Source organism: Anolis carolinensis, chromosome 2 (genome assembly GCF_035594765.1).
Source record: "Anolis carolinensis isolate JA03-04 chromosome 2, rAnoCar3.1.pri, whole genome shotgun sequence".
NCBI classification, from domain to species: domain Eukaryota; kingdom Metazoa; phylum Chordata; class Lepidosauria; order Squamata; family Dactyloidae; genus Anolis; species Anolis carolinensis.
This window is the reverse complement of record NC_085842.1, coordinates 313,813,702-313,829,948: the sequence shown is the minus strand read 5'-3', so window position 1 is coordinate 313,829,948 and position 16,247 is coordinate 313,813,702. Positions and strand designations below refer to the sequence as shown.

The 16,247-nt window shown below is 40.9% G+C and overlaps 1 protein-coding gene across 1 annotated transcript in view; it reads left to right on the top strand.

Annotated features, from left to right (window-relative positions):
* Positions 1-15,181, top strand: part of ark2c (arkadia (RNF111) C-terminal like ring finger ubiquitin ligase 2C) — a 145,000-nt gene extending 129,819 nt beyond the window's left edge. The window contains exons 7-8 of the mRNA XM_003214505.4: positions 1,292-1,398; positions 4,771-15,181. Coding sequence (XP_003214553.1) covers positions 1,292-1,398; positions 4,771-4,888 — 225 coding nt within the window. The 3' untranslated portion in view covers positions 4,889-15,181. The remainder of the gene's footprint in view (positions 1-1,291; positions 1,399-4,770) is intronic.
* The last annotated feature ends 1,066 nt before the right edge of the window (positions 15,182-16,247 follow it).

The following is a 16,247-nucleotide window of genomic DNA, read 5'->3' as shown; positions in this document are numbered from 1 at the left end:
AAAACCTCATTGCAAGTGACTGTCTACGTCTTGAGATACATTTTCCAGGGGGATGAGAGCATTCTTTACATCCTTCTCATAAAGCAAACAGTTACGAGGTTTGTGACTGTCTGCCATTCACACTTACAATCATGTCAACAAATGTCCCTCCAAAACAGTTTTGTTTTGCATTGTCACTGGAGTGTTGTGTGTTTTCCAGACCGTATGGCCGTGTTCTAGCAGCATTTTCTCCTGATGCTTCTCCTGTATCTGTGGCGGGCATCTTCAGAGGACCTTCAGAGGATCCTCTGAAGATGCCAGCCACAGATGCAGGCAAAACATCAGGAGAAAATGCTGCTAGAATATAGCCATACAGTCCACACTACACACCACACTACAGTTTTTTTTTTATTTTTTGCACAGACTAAGCCCTAAACTGAGTAGTCCTTGAACACTGAGCATCTTTCTAGAACTTCCTCAAGGCATGGAAGAAAAGCAGCACACTTATTAATTGCTGCTTGTGAGAATGAAATTAGTCACAAATTGACATCCGCTTACCAACTAGACCAGAATTCTAGTCTTCTGGGGAAAATGCTTTTAAAGCCTATCTACACTGTTGAATTAATGCAGCTTGACACCACTTTAACTGCCATGGCTCAATGCTATGGAATCCTGGGACTTGTAGTTTGTTGAGGCATCATCTCTGTTTGGCAATGAAGGTGAAAGACTTTTTCAAATTACAATTCTCAGGATTTCATAGCATTGACCCTGGTAGTGAAAGTGGTGTCAAAATGTATTAATTCTACAGTGTAGCCGCTCCCTCAGTCTACGTTTCCTCTCTTTTTTGAATTTTTTGTGTCTGTAAGTGCATGTGTATATGTGTGTGTACACGCATATGCATGTTCCAAATGTGCACACCTGGACTAGTTGGAATTAAAAACAGCACCAGCAGCTGAAACTTTGGTTTGAGCCTTCGTTTTGTCACCTGTGCCAACAGATGACTTGTGATGAGCATTGTCTCTTAATGCTGTGGCATTTGAGAACATCAAGGATGCCTCCAACATGGAACTGGAGTGACCTCAAAATGCTGAGAGCCTGACATTCATCCATCAACCTCTGCTTTCCAAGCAGCAGGTGGAACACTAATTAAACTTGATGTGGTTTCTTCTGCAGAATCAAGAACAGGGCAGGTTGCCCTAGTGTTCTCAGTTTGGTCATAAAACAGCTTTCCTCCATCCCGATTCCTACTGTGCTGCAGGTCTTTTGAGTGGTGTCTTTTCTAACAAAGTGATCTTTTTGTCCTTGCTGGCAGAGGAGACCGCAGGGAAGCAAAGCTGAGAAGGAAGATGGGGAGGAGTCGGATACCGATGAGAAATGCACAATCTGTCTCTCGATGCTTGAAGATGGCGAGGACGTGAGGTATAACAATTCCCCGAGGGATTCTGGCCAAAATGCTCCTTATGTTTCTTCTCCCTTTCCAGCTCCTTCATTTGTATCCTTCCCCAAAGAGCTCATATTTAGCCACAAAAGCATATTCTGCTACACAGATACACAATCCTTTTGGGGTCATATAAATGTATGATTTTCCCTATCAAAGAAATTGGACATTTCTATCCAATGCACAAAGTTATCTTCAGTCGCCCAGACTGGAACAGTGTGCATGCCAAAGAAGGACTAATGTCCACTTTGCAATTCATGTTTGCTGAAGTAGAGTTATACCTGCATTTGACTGTGGATCATTTATATGTTTAGTTGTGCATTCAGTTAGGCACTATTGTAATTCAATAGAATGGGTGCAGTCAGTGTTTAACTCTAAGGTAGGGTTTTGGCCAATGCTTCCAAGGGCAACTAATGTTTTGGACCACAGTTCTTATCATACAATCCAATGGTTAGGAATGATGGGAAATGGAATCAAAACCAGGGAGCACCAGATTGTCTACTTCTGTGGTCAAAGCTTTTCACCATTAGTGCCTGGTGGCTTCTGTGTCAATAGTGTGGTGACTCCACTCTGGGTTTTAATCTGAACCTAAAGAGCTATCTCATGCACTTAACCATCCGCCTCCAAATAGGATCAGTGCCTTGGATAGCAATTTTAAAATTCAAATTGAAACACAGAATGCACCTTCCCACTGACATGTCCAGAAGAGGGTAGCCAAAAATGGCCAAAGGTATGGAAACTATGAGGATCAACATGAGAAAGTGAGTATATTTAGCCTAAAGAAGAGAAGTTTAAGAAGGTACATGATAGCCATGGTTAACTATTTGAAAGGCAACCATACTAAGGCGGTAAATCTGTATTAGGTAAAGGTAATATTTTCCACTGACATTAAGTCTAGTTGTGTCTGACTCTGGGGGTTGGTGCTCATCTCCATTTCTAAGCCAAAGAGCTGGCATTGTCTGTAGACACCTCTAAGGTCATGTGGCTGGCATGACTGAATGGAGCACTGTTACCTTCCCACCAGAGCTGTACCTATTGATCTGTTCACATTTGCATGTTTTTGAATTGCTAGGTTGGCAGAAGCTGGGGCTAACAATGGGAGCTCACCCCGCATCCTGGATTCGAACTCCCAACCTTTTAGTTAGCAAGTTCAGCAACTGAGCAGATTAATCCACTGTCCCACCAGAGCTGTACCTATTGATCTATTCACATTTGCATGTTTTTGAATTGCTAGGTTGGCAGAAGCTGGGGCTAACAATGGGAGCTCATCCCGCATCCTGGATTCGAACTCCCAACCTTTTAGTTAGCAAGTTCAGCAACTGAGCAGATTAATCCACTGTGCCACCACACAGCTAAAATAACAATAATTCAAGAATATATTTGATATATATTGGCACAGTTCCTCTTCTCCCCTTTATGTGCCCATACATATGGGGGAGTATTTCTGTGGCGTTATGCACTCTTTATTCCAACCACATATCTTTTCTTCTCTCTTACACTCCTCCCCATTGTAGTTAGCCCCAGCTCTTGGCAAATGTGAGGTGAGCAATGGCAAGCCAAAGGTGAAATAAGAAAAGGAGGGCTAGGAATAGAAGGATGATAGGAGTTAGGGACCTTGGGCTGCTCATCCTGTGAGTAATGTCCATTGTGAGTGGAGTACTCTATGAGTGGCTGTGCAAAAAACAGGCTGGTGGGATGATTTTGGGAATTGTAACCGGCCCAAAAGCAATATTGTAAAACTCTATTGGGAAGGGTTGTTGTATGTCTTTCGGGCTGTGTGGCCATGTTCCGGAAGTATTCTCTCCTGACGTTTTGCCCACATCTATGGCAGGCATCCTCAGAGGCTGTGTGGCATGCCTGCCATAGATGTGGGCGAAACGTCAGGAGAGAATACTTCCGGAACATGGCCACACAGCCCGAAAGACATACAACAACCCTGTGATCCCGGCCATGAAAGCCTTCGACAACAAATCTATTGGGAAGTTGCATCTTCTGTGTGACTTACGGCAATCCTTTCCAAATTAGGGTTAGGGTTAGGGTTAGGCTTACGGTACAAACAGCACATGCATTTTCTCTTCCCCCCCTTTTTTTGGTGGGTAAACAGTTTATTAATGTTATGGTACATAACAAAACAGCAAACTATAGCAGATATAGTCAGATAACAATAATTTTGAAATGTACATACATTATCTACATTAATCAATCAACCGGTTAATTCTAACAATGAGTATATATTATTATCAGTAACTCAAAACGTATAGAATTGCTATTTCTACATGTTATCAACTATTTTCAATCTAGGCTTTCTACTCATTTTTTTTTTAAAAAAATTAAATATAAGAGTTCTTCCTAACATTCAAACACAGACATACAATGTATTACACATAACAAACCCTGCACACACCCAAAACTCCTATTCCACACAAAATAAAACCCCTTCCCCATACCCGTGCACCCTTCACCATGACTTCCAACCCTGAAGCACTATGAAGCCTTTAAGCCAATTTATCTATCCTTGTTCATAGTAATCCTAAATTCCTAATGGAACGCCTCTATGTTACTGCCTCTCTATTCAGATATGCTATGGCCAACTTCCATGTTTCTAAAAAGTCCTCATTACTTTTGTTCCTCCTATTATTGGTAAGTTTGGCCATTATTTATTTATTTATTTATTTGCAGCATTTATATTCCGCCCTTCTCACCCCGAAGGGGACTCAGGGCGGATCACATTACACATATAGGCAAACATTCAATGCCTGGTTTTATTGTTCTTTTGATCTTGTTTAATGTAGTGTATATTTTCTTTTATTGTGTTGTTTAATGTGTTATGATTTGTTGTTCTATTATATTTTGTTATATTGTATTGTTCTGGGCATGGCCCCATGTAAGCCGCCCCGAGTCCCCGTTGGGGAGATGGTGGCGGGGTATAAATAAAGTTTATTATTATTATTAAGTTTATTATTAACATATAACAAAGACAAGACAAACATAGGCTCCGAGCGGGCCTCGAACTCATGACCTCCTGGTCAGAGTGATTCATTACAGCTGGTTGCAACTGGCTGCTCTCTAGTCTGCGCCACAGCCTGGGCCTATTAGCATATATTCCCGCATTCTTTCCCTCCAGTCCTTTTTAGTTAAACCTTTTCCCCCTTTCCAGTCTTTGGCTATGGTCAATCTTGCTGCAGCACATGCATTTTCATGTGAATCTGTGTCATGTGAATTTTTGAATGCATTTTTTCTTTAACAGTTGCCCCCCAGGAGAAGCCTCCCCCCATAGGGTCTTCCATGTTGCCCCCAGTCCCAATCCTGACACCTGAATGGATAACTAAGACTTTTCTCCTAATGTCTTCCAGGCGTTTACCTTGTATGCACCTATTTCACCAAGTATGTGTGGACCAGTGGCTAGCGACCAGCAAGAAATGCCCCATCTGCCGAGTGGACATTGAAACACAGCTTGGATCCGACAGCTGAAAAGAGTCGATGCGAGGAGGTGTCCTCTCTCTTTTTGGGTCCTTCCTGGGGCTGTACAGCTCCCTGCAGCAAAATGTTTGCCTTCTGAGCCATTTGATTATTTTTTGAAGAACGCCTGCAAGCACATTCACAGATTATTATAAAAATTATTAAATAATGAAGAAGATGAAGACGATGAAGAAGAGGAGGAGAAGATTATATTTGGTGGTTCTCAATGTCTTGACGAGATAGGAGGAGATCCAAGCAGCCGCTGCAGCCGAAACGCGTGGAAGCGCGGCTGGAACGCCGAGCGGAAAAGAGTTAGTTGTGGAAACGAAGGTACCTAGTGCTCTAGTCCTGGCCTCTCAATCCTGCTTCTCAAAGGGATTGTATATATATACCTCTCAAATAAGTAGAAACACATTAGGGGTTCTTTAGCTATTTCTATGGATGGCTGCTGAAGCATGTACGCTTAAGAAACGTCGTCTTTTGATGCCCCGTCATCTTGTGGTGGATATGTCGCTGTTACCTAACCTGCACCAAACATTGCATTGGGGTTCTTGAAATGCTTTTGTTATTTTCCATAAGATTCCTTACTTTGGTGCCTGGCTAAAGCCATATATATATATATATATATATATATATATATATATATATATATATATGCGCGTGGGAGAGGGTAAATTCATTCCTTGGTTTCGTGAAAAGAGGAGGGGAAAGTTCCTGTTTACACGGAGAAAACGAAAATTACATCTTTCCCCTCCTTTTCCCCTAGCAGAATTGATTGACACAGGATCAAGTTTGATAGAATGTAAAAACACGGGGGAGGAGGTTGAAATAATCGGAAGGAAATTTGGTTAGGAGGTGGAATGAGAATAGGAAGTCTTTTTCCTTTATATCTTCCGGTGCTGGATGCACGAATTTGGGCACAAACTTAGACTGAGGTTGATTTCATATCCTGCATGCGAATGGTGTACCTCCCAAGAAAGGACTAGAGCAGGGGTGGACAGATGGTGGACCATTGGCCACATGGGCCCCTTTGGACATTTTTATGTCCCCAAGGGTCTCTCATAAGCAAAAATATTTATTTCCATTTTTTTGCACTAAAGTGCCCTCAAATAGGGGCTGTGAAGGGCATTTCCACCACCTTTTGGTAGCCCCCCCCCCAAAAAAACCCTTTACTTCCTGAGTGGGAGATGGTTGAACTGGATAGCCCTTCTGGTCTCTTCCAACCTTATGGTAATATTCTATGATTATAGAGGTGATCATAGTATAGACCACAGTCCACATGGGATCTCTTGGCTAATTTTTGTGACACCCAGGGGATCAAAAAATAAAGTTTTCAAAATGACCTCAAATACCATCCAGGTTCTTCCTGGGCTTCAAAACAAAACTTCTACAAAAAAATTCCCAAACAAATTTGGACTGAAAACACGCCCTTAAAGGAGAGCATGTATGGGACATTCCAACACATTTTGGTCCATTGTGGGCCAATTTAGGCCCAAAAGAAGATATTTTTTCAAGCATGAAGAGACTTCTGTTTTGTTAAACTATATGTCTCTCCTGAATGTAAAATGTCCCAGGAAGACCCCAAGACATTATGAAGACATTGGCCTTATAGGGAATTCGGTTGCATTTATTGTTTTGAAGGAATGGCTATAGTCCTCCATGTCCTTTTGGAAGCTTATATGGCTGGCTGCCATTCTACAATTTCCCACCCCTGGATTAGGGTCTTTCTTTTCAAGATGTCTCAGAGCAGCCTTTAATATCAGCTTTTGAGCATCTTTGCCAATGAGCTCCAAAGTCAACCTTATTTGACTCCATTTCCATTGGTAATGAATGGACCTGAATTTTTGACCTGGAAGGTCTGATTTTAAGAATATTTGGCTGGAAGGCCATTTTGCCACTGCACCATGAGGCTAGAAAGGAGAAGCAACCTTAATCTAGATTTGCGCATGAAATGTGTGGGTGTTTAAGACCCATGGGTTGTGTTAGTAGAGGATTGCACCCATAGGAACTGGCTGAAAGAGGAGCATGAAAGGCCACAAGAAATGAATTATGCCTTCTCTTGACACAACGGAAAAGCACAAGTCCCATTCTCCAGAGCACCCAGAATGGGACCTTTAGGCCATATCTTGCCTGTTCGTCTTTCTACCTTAATTCCTAAACTTGCAAAAGGCAAATTAGGAAATTCTCCATCAGATCCCATAAACTCTTCCAGAAGTGTTCCTCTCTCTTCACTGTCTCAGCATCCCTGAGAGTAAAGAAAGTCCGGGGACCGACTGTGCAAAGCAGCCACCTTCTTTACTTCCAAATCTTGTGTTTTTAGGGAGAGTTCAGAAAGAAAGAAACAAAAAACAAGTTATACAAAAAACGATCGCTCAAGAAAAACTGGGAAATGTTTGCTTTAAGCTACTGTTTGTTTTGGTGGTTCTTCTTCCAGTGCCCTGTAGCTGTGGGTAGTAACACAACGGGAAGCCAAAGACCTTGGAGTCCAAATGTACATGGCAAAAATATTTTCACAATCATACTGTTTGGTACCTGGAAGAAATTTTAGGTTTTTGTAAAATTACAGGATTAAGCTTTGATCATGAAAGGAAAATGCCAATATACATGTAAAGTCAGATCGTAAACAATGGTTGGTGCCAACAAAGTCAATGTGATTATAATAATAATAATATATATGATACATCGCTGCCACTACAGTATGAACCTGCTTTTGAAACCATCAACTATGTAATATACTTACTCGCCTAAATCCTTTAGTTAAATCCTGAGGAGAGCAAATGTCATTGAATCAATAGGATTTACCTCTGTGTCGGAGTCCTCGGTGGCGCAATGGGTTAAACCCTTGTGCTGGCAGGACTGCAGACCAAATCACTGGCAGTTCAAATTCAGGGAGAGGGGTGAGCTCCCGTCTGTCAGATCCAGCTTCCTAAGCGAGGACATGAGAGAAGCCTCACACAGATGGCATCCCCTGGGCAACGTCCTTACAGACTTCCAATTCTCTCACACCAGAAGTGACTTGCAGTTTCTCAAGTTGCTCCTGACACAAAAAAAAATCTCTGTGTTGACCCATCAGACAACAATTGATTCAATGGATCTGCTATGGTTGGGATTAACCTACAGGATTTTGACTATTATCCTGGATAAATGGGGTAGAGGAGAGGTTGTCATGGAAATTCAGGGGCAGAGATATTGTCCTTTTAATGGTTGTGTATGCCAACCAACACTTGCTGAAATCCTCTCTTTGATAAGACACAACATAGTGTAGTGTAAACATTAGACTTCAACTCTGGAAACGAGGGTTCAAATTTTTGCTTGGCCATGGAAATCCATTGGGTGACCTTGGACAAGTCACACTCTTTCATCCTCTGAGGAAGAGATAAACAATGCCTCTTAGAACTAGTCTTGCCAGAAAGCACTATGGTAGGGGGTTGCCTTATGGTTGTCATAAGTCAGAAACGACTTGCCCAAAGTTGTCCAGTGTCATGGCCAAATGGGGATTTGAATTCTGGTCTCCATAATTATTACCTTTTTTGAGTGAGAAAACCCCCATGGATATAATATATATTTGCCTGTACATTTTGACCTGTCAGGCAAAAAACAGCAGATGAGAAGCAGGACTCTTTTTTAAATTAAAGGAATCCTAACCTGGCTTTTTTGTCACCAGCGATGAGAGATTGTGGGATTTGGAGTCCAACGACATTTGGCACCTCCTTGTTTGAGAATCTCTGCTTGCGAATCCTGCAGGAAATGCTTTCAGCATCAACATGCCAAATGTTTGCATGGGAAAAAAAAAGATCGATTAGGGTGGAGAAATGAGCATTTACTGTTTCCTTTCTTTTGTGGTTTATTAAAAGAAACCAGTCTTTGGGAAGGAAGCCAGACAGATCTTCCAATCTAAGTGCTTAAAAGCTTAGGTGAAAGTATTAGATTCATTCATATATATATATATATATGAAATTTGTGTAATAAATTAAGCACACTTTAAAAAAAAAAACCTGGTGAAGCAAAGCACCAAATTCTCACTGATTTTTTTTTCCTGGAGCGAATGAGCGAGAGATAGCAACTTGTACAAGCGAATGCATGCAATTGCAAAACTTCTCTGCACCGCATTAGATGCCACCAGGTTTGCAGTGAAACGTCTTGTGCGAATGAGAATGTCGAATGGTCTTAAATAAATAATATCTCAAAACAAACAAACAAACAAACACATCGATAGTTTACAGGGTTTTGTGAGTTTAAATGCCTTATATTTAACAATCATAATTTATGACTAACTTGTAGATATTGTGGGTTCTTATTTAATTATTTTTATAGTTGGGTTGGCTTCCTTTGGTTTTTTTTGCATTTTTAATTATAATTTATTTATTTAGAGATGAATACTAATTTTTAAAAGAATTGCTCCTCTATTACCTCATAATATTTTTTTTTTGGTTGTTGTTGTTTCTCGGCATAATTTCTGGGAATGGAATGCTTTGCATGCGTCGGTACTTTTCGAAGAATGAAAAAAAATTAACAAAGAGTGGGGCACATTTACCGTTACAAAAACAAAAAAATATATATTCAGGGTGTGTGATGACAAATTGTATTACTTGTGGTGCTGTTACCTTGGAGACATTCCATACAAAAAACAAAAAACAAAAATGCAAACCTTTGATTCTGTATGCTGTGATATAGTGGAAAATCTGCAATATAGTGACCGTGTTTTAACACACACACAAACACATGCACACATTGAAACACACACACACACACATATATAGATATAGATATATATGAATATTATTTGCACTCATGATCAAATTATGATGATCCACTCACTCCTGCCTTTCTTTTTAATTTTTATTTTGTTTCTCTTGTGTTGCATTAAGGGGAAAATCGTAATCTGTAAAATGAAATAGGAGCAGGGCTCTTTCGGAAAGCTTTCGATTAAATACCAAAAAGCAATGTTCCTTCTCCTCCAGAGGATTTATGCAGAAACAACGGCTACCAAAATGACAGAATTCACATCCAGCCAGGGCAGGAGAAGCATCGCTCTGTGGATAAATGCTAAATGCACAAAATGTTTACAGAAATTGTTGCAAAGCATAATTAGAAAGATTGATCCATATTATAGTCAGTGATATATATATCATCTCTGAAGAAGGGTTATTATGCCTAACTGTAAGTCAGTGGGAAACAGGATGCATGCAATCAATGCCAAGCTGAAAAGGAGAAGAAAAGCAGTGGTAACTCAAAGACTTAGGAGGCAGGCAGAAATACAATGGGTATCCTAATAGTAACCCTTTCCTTACAGCATTTCCACCAGATGCCTAGCTGCTAGAACGTATTTCTATGTGTGTGCCTTTGTCCGCTTTCTGCCTGTTTCTTACCTGCCTTAAATTATTTGCTACTGATCAAGCCATTCCTATTATTTATTTATTGTAGCTTTACACTGATTGTACTGTATACCCTCTAACTGCCACGGTTTGGCAAGATCAGTCCTGATTAATCCTCTGTCACCCAGGTCACATCTACACAGACCATTTGGGTCATTGTAAAACCAGATCAGCTCTCTGGTGGTCAAACAGCACACTGAGCTGATGTGAATTAATGTAGGGCAAGGCCACCTTGACACATCCTTAATCTGGGGTAATGTAGGGCAAGGACACCTTAACACATCCTTGATCCGGGGTAATGTAGATGAGGCCACCCTGACACATCCTTAATCCGGGGTAATGTAGATGAGGCCACCCTGACACATCCTTAATCCGGGGTAATGTAGATGAGGCCACCTTGACACATCCTTGATCCGGGGTAATGTAGGGCAAGGCCAACTTGACATCCTTAATCCGGGGTAATGTAGGGCAAGGCCACCTTGACACATCCTTGATTTGGAGTAATGTAGATGAGGCCACCTTAACACATCCTTGATCCGGGGAAATGTAGATGAGGCCACCTTAACACATCCTTGATCTGGGGTAATGTAGGGCAAGGCCAACTTGACACATCCTTAATCCGGGGTAATGTAGGGCAAGGCCACCTTGACACATCCTTGATCCGGGGTAATGTAGATGAGGCCACCTTAACACATCCTTGATCCGGGGTAATGTAGGACAAGGCCAACTTGACACATCCTTAATCCGGGGTAATGTAGGGCAAGGCCACCTTGACATATCCTTGATCCAGGGTAATGTAGATGAGGCCACCTTAACATGCCCTTGGTCTGGGGTAATGGAGGGCAAGGCTCTCTTAACACATCCTTGATCTGGGGTAATGTAGATGAGGCCACCTTAATATGTCCTTGATCTGGGGTAATGTAGGGCAAGGACACCTTGACACATCCTTGATCCGGGGTAATGTAGGGCAAGGCCAACTTGACACATCCTTAATCCGGGGTAATGTAGGGCAAGGCCACCTTGACATATCCTTGATCCGGGGTAATGTAGATGAGGCCACCTTAACATGCCCTTGGTCTGGGGTAATGGAGGGCAAGGCTCTCTTAACACATCCTTGATCTGGCACAAAGTAGGGCAAAGCTGCCTTAACACGTCCTTGATCTGGGACAATGTAGGACAAGGGCACCTTAACATGCCCTTGATCTGGGATAATTTAGGGCAAGGCCACCTTAACATATTCCTGCCTCATGTTAGAGAACATCTGTATTCTGTCCTTAAATTCAAACTATCCCTGACTTTGGGTCTGTGGGAACAGTTGAGCTGATTCTGAAATGGAACTGGCTTCAACTGTCCCCAATGTCATCCTGTATTTTCCAGACTTGGGGGCATGTGGGAACACTTTCACTCCTGCCCTCCATAATGTGATGGTCTCCGTCCATGACGCATGATCTATCAGATGTCATGTGTCGCTCCAGCTTCTGTCAGTGTCCCATTGCTCCATCTAAAGCGATGAGGTTTTGGCCTTCAACTCCCAGAAATCCTAACATCTGGTAAACTAGCTGGGATTCCTGGTATCTGTAGTCCAAAACACCTGGGGACCCACAGGTTGAGAACCACTGATCTAAAGTCACTTGTATGAAATGGCCAACAAGTGAGATCTGTCTCTCAGCCAGAGACCACTACAACAGAGAGAGGGGAATGGGAAAGGTGGGCATCCAGCGGGGCCAAGCCATGTTTGGTGCTTCTGGGTAATGGGAGCTCCATCCTTCCTCCATGGCACTCAGGGACTGCCTGTGTGGCCCATACTCATTGCCGATTTAGAATACGACATGCCAGTTCATCCTTGAAATATCGGTCAGTGCAGACCTGTCCTTAGCTTTTCTTACTCCCATTTTTCAATCTTGTCTTCAGCTTGCTTTAGTTGTTGCAAGCTGAATTAAAGAGGAAAAGTAGATTTAACTACTCAACTTAACTGGACAGGAGAGGAGGAGCAGGGTCTTGCTCTTCTCCTTAAAGCAGGAGTGAGCAACTGTGGATGACATTAACCCCTTATGAGATTTTGGAGAGCCACACCTACACTCATAAAATATCACTTTTTGCCCCGAAATAGGTCCAGAGGAGAGTTTCTCAAACTGTGCTCCTCCAGATGTTTTGGACTTCAGCTCCCACAATTCTTAACAGCTGGTAAGCTGGCCAGGATTTCTGGAGCTGAAGTCCAAAACACCTGGAGGAGCACAGTTTAAGAAACACTGGTCTATAGGATACTGGAGTATGTTGTGAGCTTCAGAGTCTCTCTTAGCCTTAAATTGTTCCAGAGGTCTAGAAGGTGTGATGGAAAATGTCCCTCATGCCCATTTTAGAGCATTCTGGGGCAAAGAATCTCTAAATGTGGTGGAAATCTATTTCAGACACACCAATGTGCATTTGGGGTATTCTGAAATGGGGTGAGTGCCATTAAACACATATCTTTAATGTTACATGTGGCCCATGAGTCACATCTTGTCCATCCTTGTGAAAGACTCAGGCTAATATAATAATAATAATAATAATAATAATAATAATAATAATAATAATAATAATAATACAACATCACACAGTCCTAGACACTTGGTAAGTGTTTGACTTGTGATTTTGTGATACGAAATCCAGCATATCTATTCTGTTTGCTGTGTCATATAATAATAATAATTTATTTCTTACCTGCTTCTCCTCAAGTCTCTAACTGCTGCTGCTTCTCCTTACTTATGAGTTCTTATCTTTGGTCATATTGACCACACTCTGATGTTGCTTGGCTCCATGTGTCCTGATTTTCATCTGTCAAATGTTAGAGGCAATGGCACCAAGTATTATGACATCTCTATGGGAGGAATGTGCTAACCATGTCCCTCCTTAACGTATTTCCCTCAACCTCCGTATGTGCAAAGCATCTGAAGAAGAAGGCTTGTTCTCTGTGAGGATACTCAGCATATGATTTATTACCTATGTCCCTTCTCTTGTTATAAGCTGATAGTGTTTCCAGTGCTATCAGAGTACTTACACTCAAAAACCAGAATGATGGAGATGGCCATTTTGGATGGAAGCAACCACCTGCAGTTTTGTCTTGCCTTCTGCATGTGCCAACTAGCCTTTAGTTCAATTTATTACCTTGCAGGGCAGAATGAAACTATTTGAATATATGGATTATATTCCACTGGCTTAGCCTGGGATAATGCTTCATCTGGATTCTTCGAGCAGTGAGCAGAGAGAGAGAAATGCACAAGGATGGAGTAGGACAAGTGTACTTAGGTTGCCAAAGTGGAAACTGGAATGGGCTCCTGTACCTTTCATGAAGATGTGTTACCTTGTTGTACAACCAGCATCATCAAAGCTACAAAAGTTCTCCCCAGTCTTCGCTTTGGCAACCCTGTTGGATGCTTCAGAATAGGACTGCAGCAAATCATAATTTTCTTCCTCGTCCATGTTGGTAAAAATCAAATTCTTGGTTCCAGCTGGTCTAAACACAATTGATCAATGGGAACTTGGAAGAAAAACCACACTCAAATCCCACTCTAATTAGCAAATTAATCTCTGTGCCTTTGGCCTTGCTAGAAATATATTATTGTAACTGTTTAGTTGTCTAGTTGCATAACTGTTGTGGGCATTTATCCCATAAAGGCAATCCCCGACTTACAGATATCCACCTTACAAACGACTCGTAGTTAAGAATGGGGGTGAGACAACAGTAAGTGAGAGAAATCTACTCTTTGGAAGGAAAATTCACTGCTAGAAGAATTATTATCATGGGGAAAAGATGTCTCCACTGGAGCTTTATCCCAAATCCTCGTTTCTACAATAAGCCAAATTTTTCAAAATCCAATTATCACAGGAACAGAAAGTGTGGTGAAATCTTCTGAACAGGGGCACAGAAGGCAAAACAAATGTTTCCATCCCTATCCATACTGCCATAGTTTGAACTGCATTATATGGTCAGTGTAGACTCATATAAGGGAAATTGAACTGTATTGAACTGGATTATATGAGTCTACACTGCCATATAATCCAGTTCAATCTGCATTATAATGGCAGTGTCGATGGGGCCTTGGGAGTGATGATAATAATAATAATAATAATAATAATAATAATAATAATAATAATAATAATAATACTTTATTTATATCCTGCCCTATCTCTCTGTGGGGACTCAGGGCGTAATCCTTCCCATTGCCATCCAAAATTTAAAAATGTTTATATTTGGCTGGAGTTACATATATATGTACTTGTTCCGATTTAGATACAAATTCAGCTTAAGAACAAACCTATAGAACTTATCTTGTCTGTAACTGGAGTACTTTAACATAATGTGATGTTGACCACAGGCATAATTGAGGCATTTTTGGCACAATTGTCCTTCCCCGTGTCCTCCCCAAAGTAGAAGGTTTCTATGCTGTCTCTGATGCCACTGGTGGCTTTTGTTTCTGCACAAATTATTACACATTTTCCAAGAGACAAAGAAGAAGCAAGGAGAAGGAACAAAGGGAGGGAGATGGAAGAGTGAAAAGGGAATCCCAATATTTGAATCTGCTGCGCACCAAATGATGCAAGGGCAGAGGGGGAGGGCACCTTTGATTTTATTATGGGGCACCAATTAATCAGTACAATATAAACACCCAGTTTTCCCTTAATGGCCAAGGAAGGTGAATGGATCATCAAAAAGAATTTTTTTGTACTCCTACTGCTGTTCTGTTGTGCTGTGCAACATTTTGCTACATAGACTATTTTATAGGAGAAAGCTAGAAAAAAATATTTATTATTAATATTAAAGCAATAGTGCATTTGGGGAGGGTGGGGAATTGAAGAGACATTAGAAATTGTGTAAATGCTTAGATTCACTTTTGGTGGATTTTTTTTGTACTTTATTTATAACTAATAAAATGAATTGCATTGCTAACTATTTGCTGGGATACCTGCTGTTGGTTTAATTGGATTATAGGATACCATGGGATGAAAATGGAAATGCTGGGTATATTTTTTTTAATGGGTGGTGCATGCTACTTTTGTTAGACCAGAGAGAAATGAAATTGCTGTCGTTGGAGTATTAAACTACATCTTTCCCTAAGCTCAACATGTAGCTTTCCAAATACAGTAGAGTCTCACTTATCCAAGACTCACTTATCCAAGGTTCTGGATTATCCAATGCATTTTTGTAGTCAATGTTTTCAATATATCTTGATATTTTGGTGCTAAATTCGTAAATACAGTAATTACAACATAACATTACTGCGCATTGAACTACTTTTTCTGTCAAATTTGTTTTATAACATGATGTTTTGGTGCTTAATTTGTAAAATCATAACCTAATTTGATGTTTAATAAGCTTTCCTTAATCCCGCCTTATTATCCAACATATTTGCTTATCCAAGGTTCTGCTGGTCCATTTAACTTGGATAAGTGAGACTCTACTGTAAATTCAAATATTATTATAGTATTTCCAGATCAGAACTGTCCCAGACCCTAAGATTTCAATACCAAAACCTGAAACTTGGAGATTACCTCTCCAAGTCTAATAGAGTTACAAGAATATGACATCAAAAAACCCATTAAGCACATCTTAACTATCAAATATGTCATTTAAATAAAAACAGCATATCTAACAAGTGAGAAATATATACGGGCCAATCTCAATTTATGTTGGTGTTGCATCCCTGGACTCATAATGAGAACTGAGACTAATGCAGAAAGGGAAGACAATTCCTTAGGGAATAATTGGGTACTAGGATGAAGAGTTTTGACAAAGATGAAGTTGCCACATAGTTAGCAATTTCACACTCACCTTTTCTAGGACAGAGCAACCCCTTCCTTGGAGATGATAAGATTCTAGTTGCTCATCTCTTACTTGAGGAAGCAGAGTGGATCCCTTCCAACCACACCCAAACCCGATTCCAGCTTCTTCATCCCCCATCACACACACCTTATAAGCAAAGGACCCATTTCTCCAACAATGAAAATATTCCTATTTC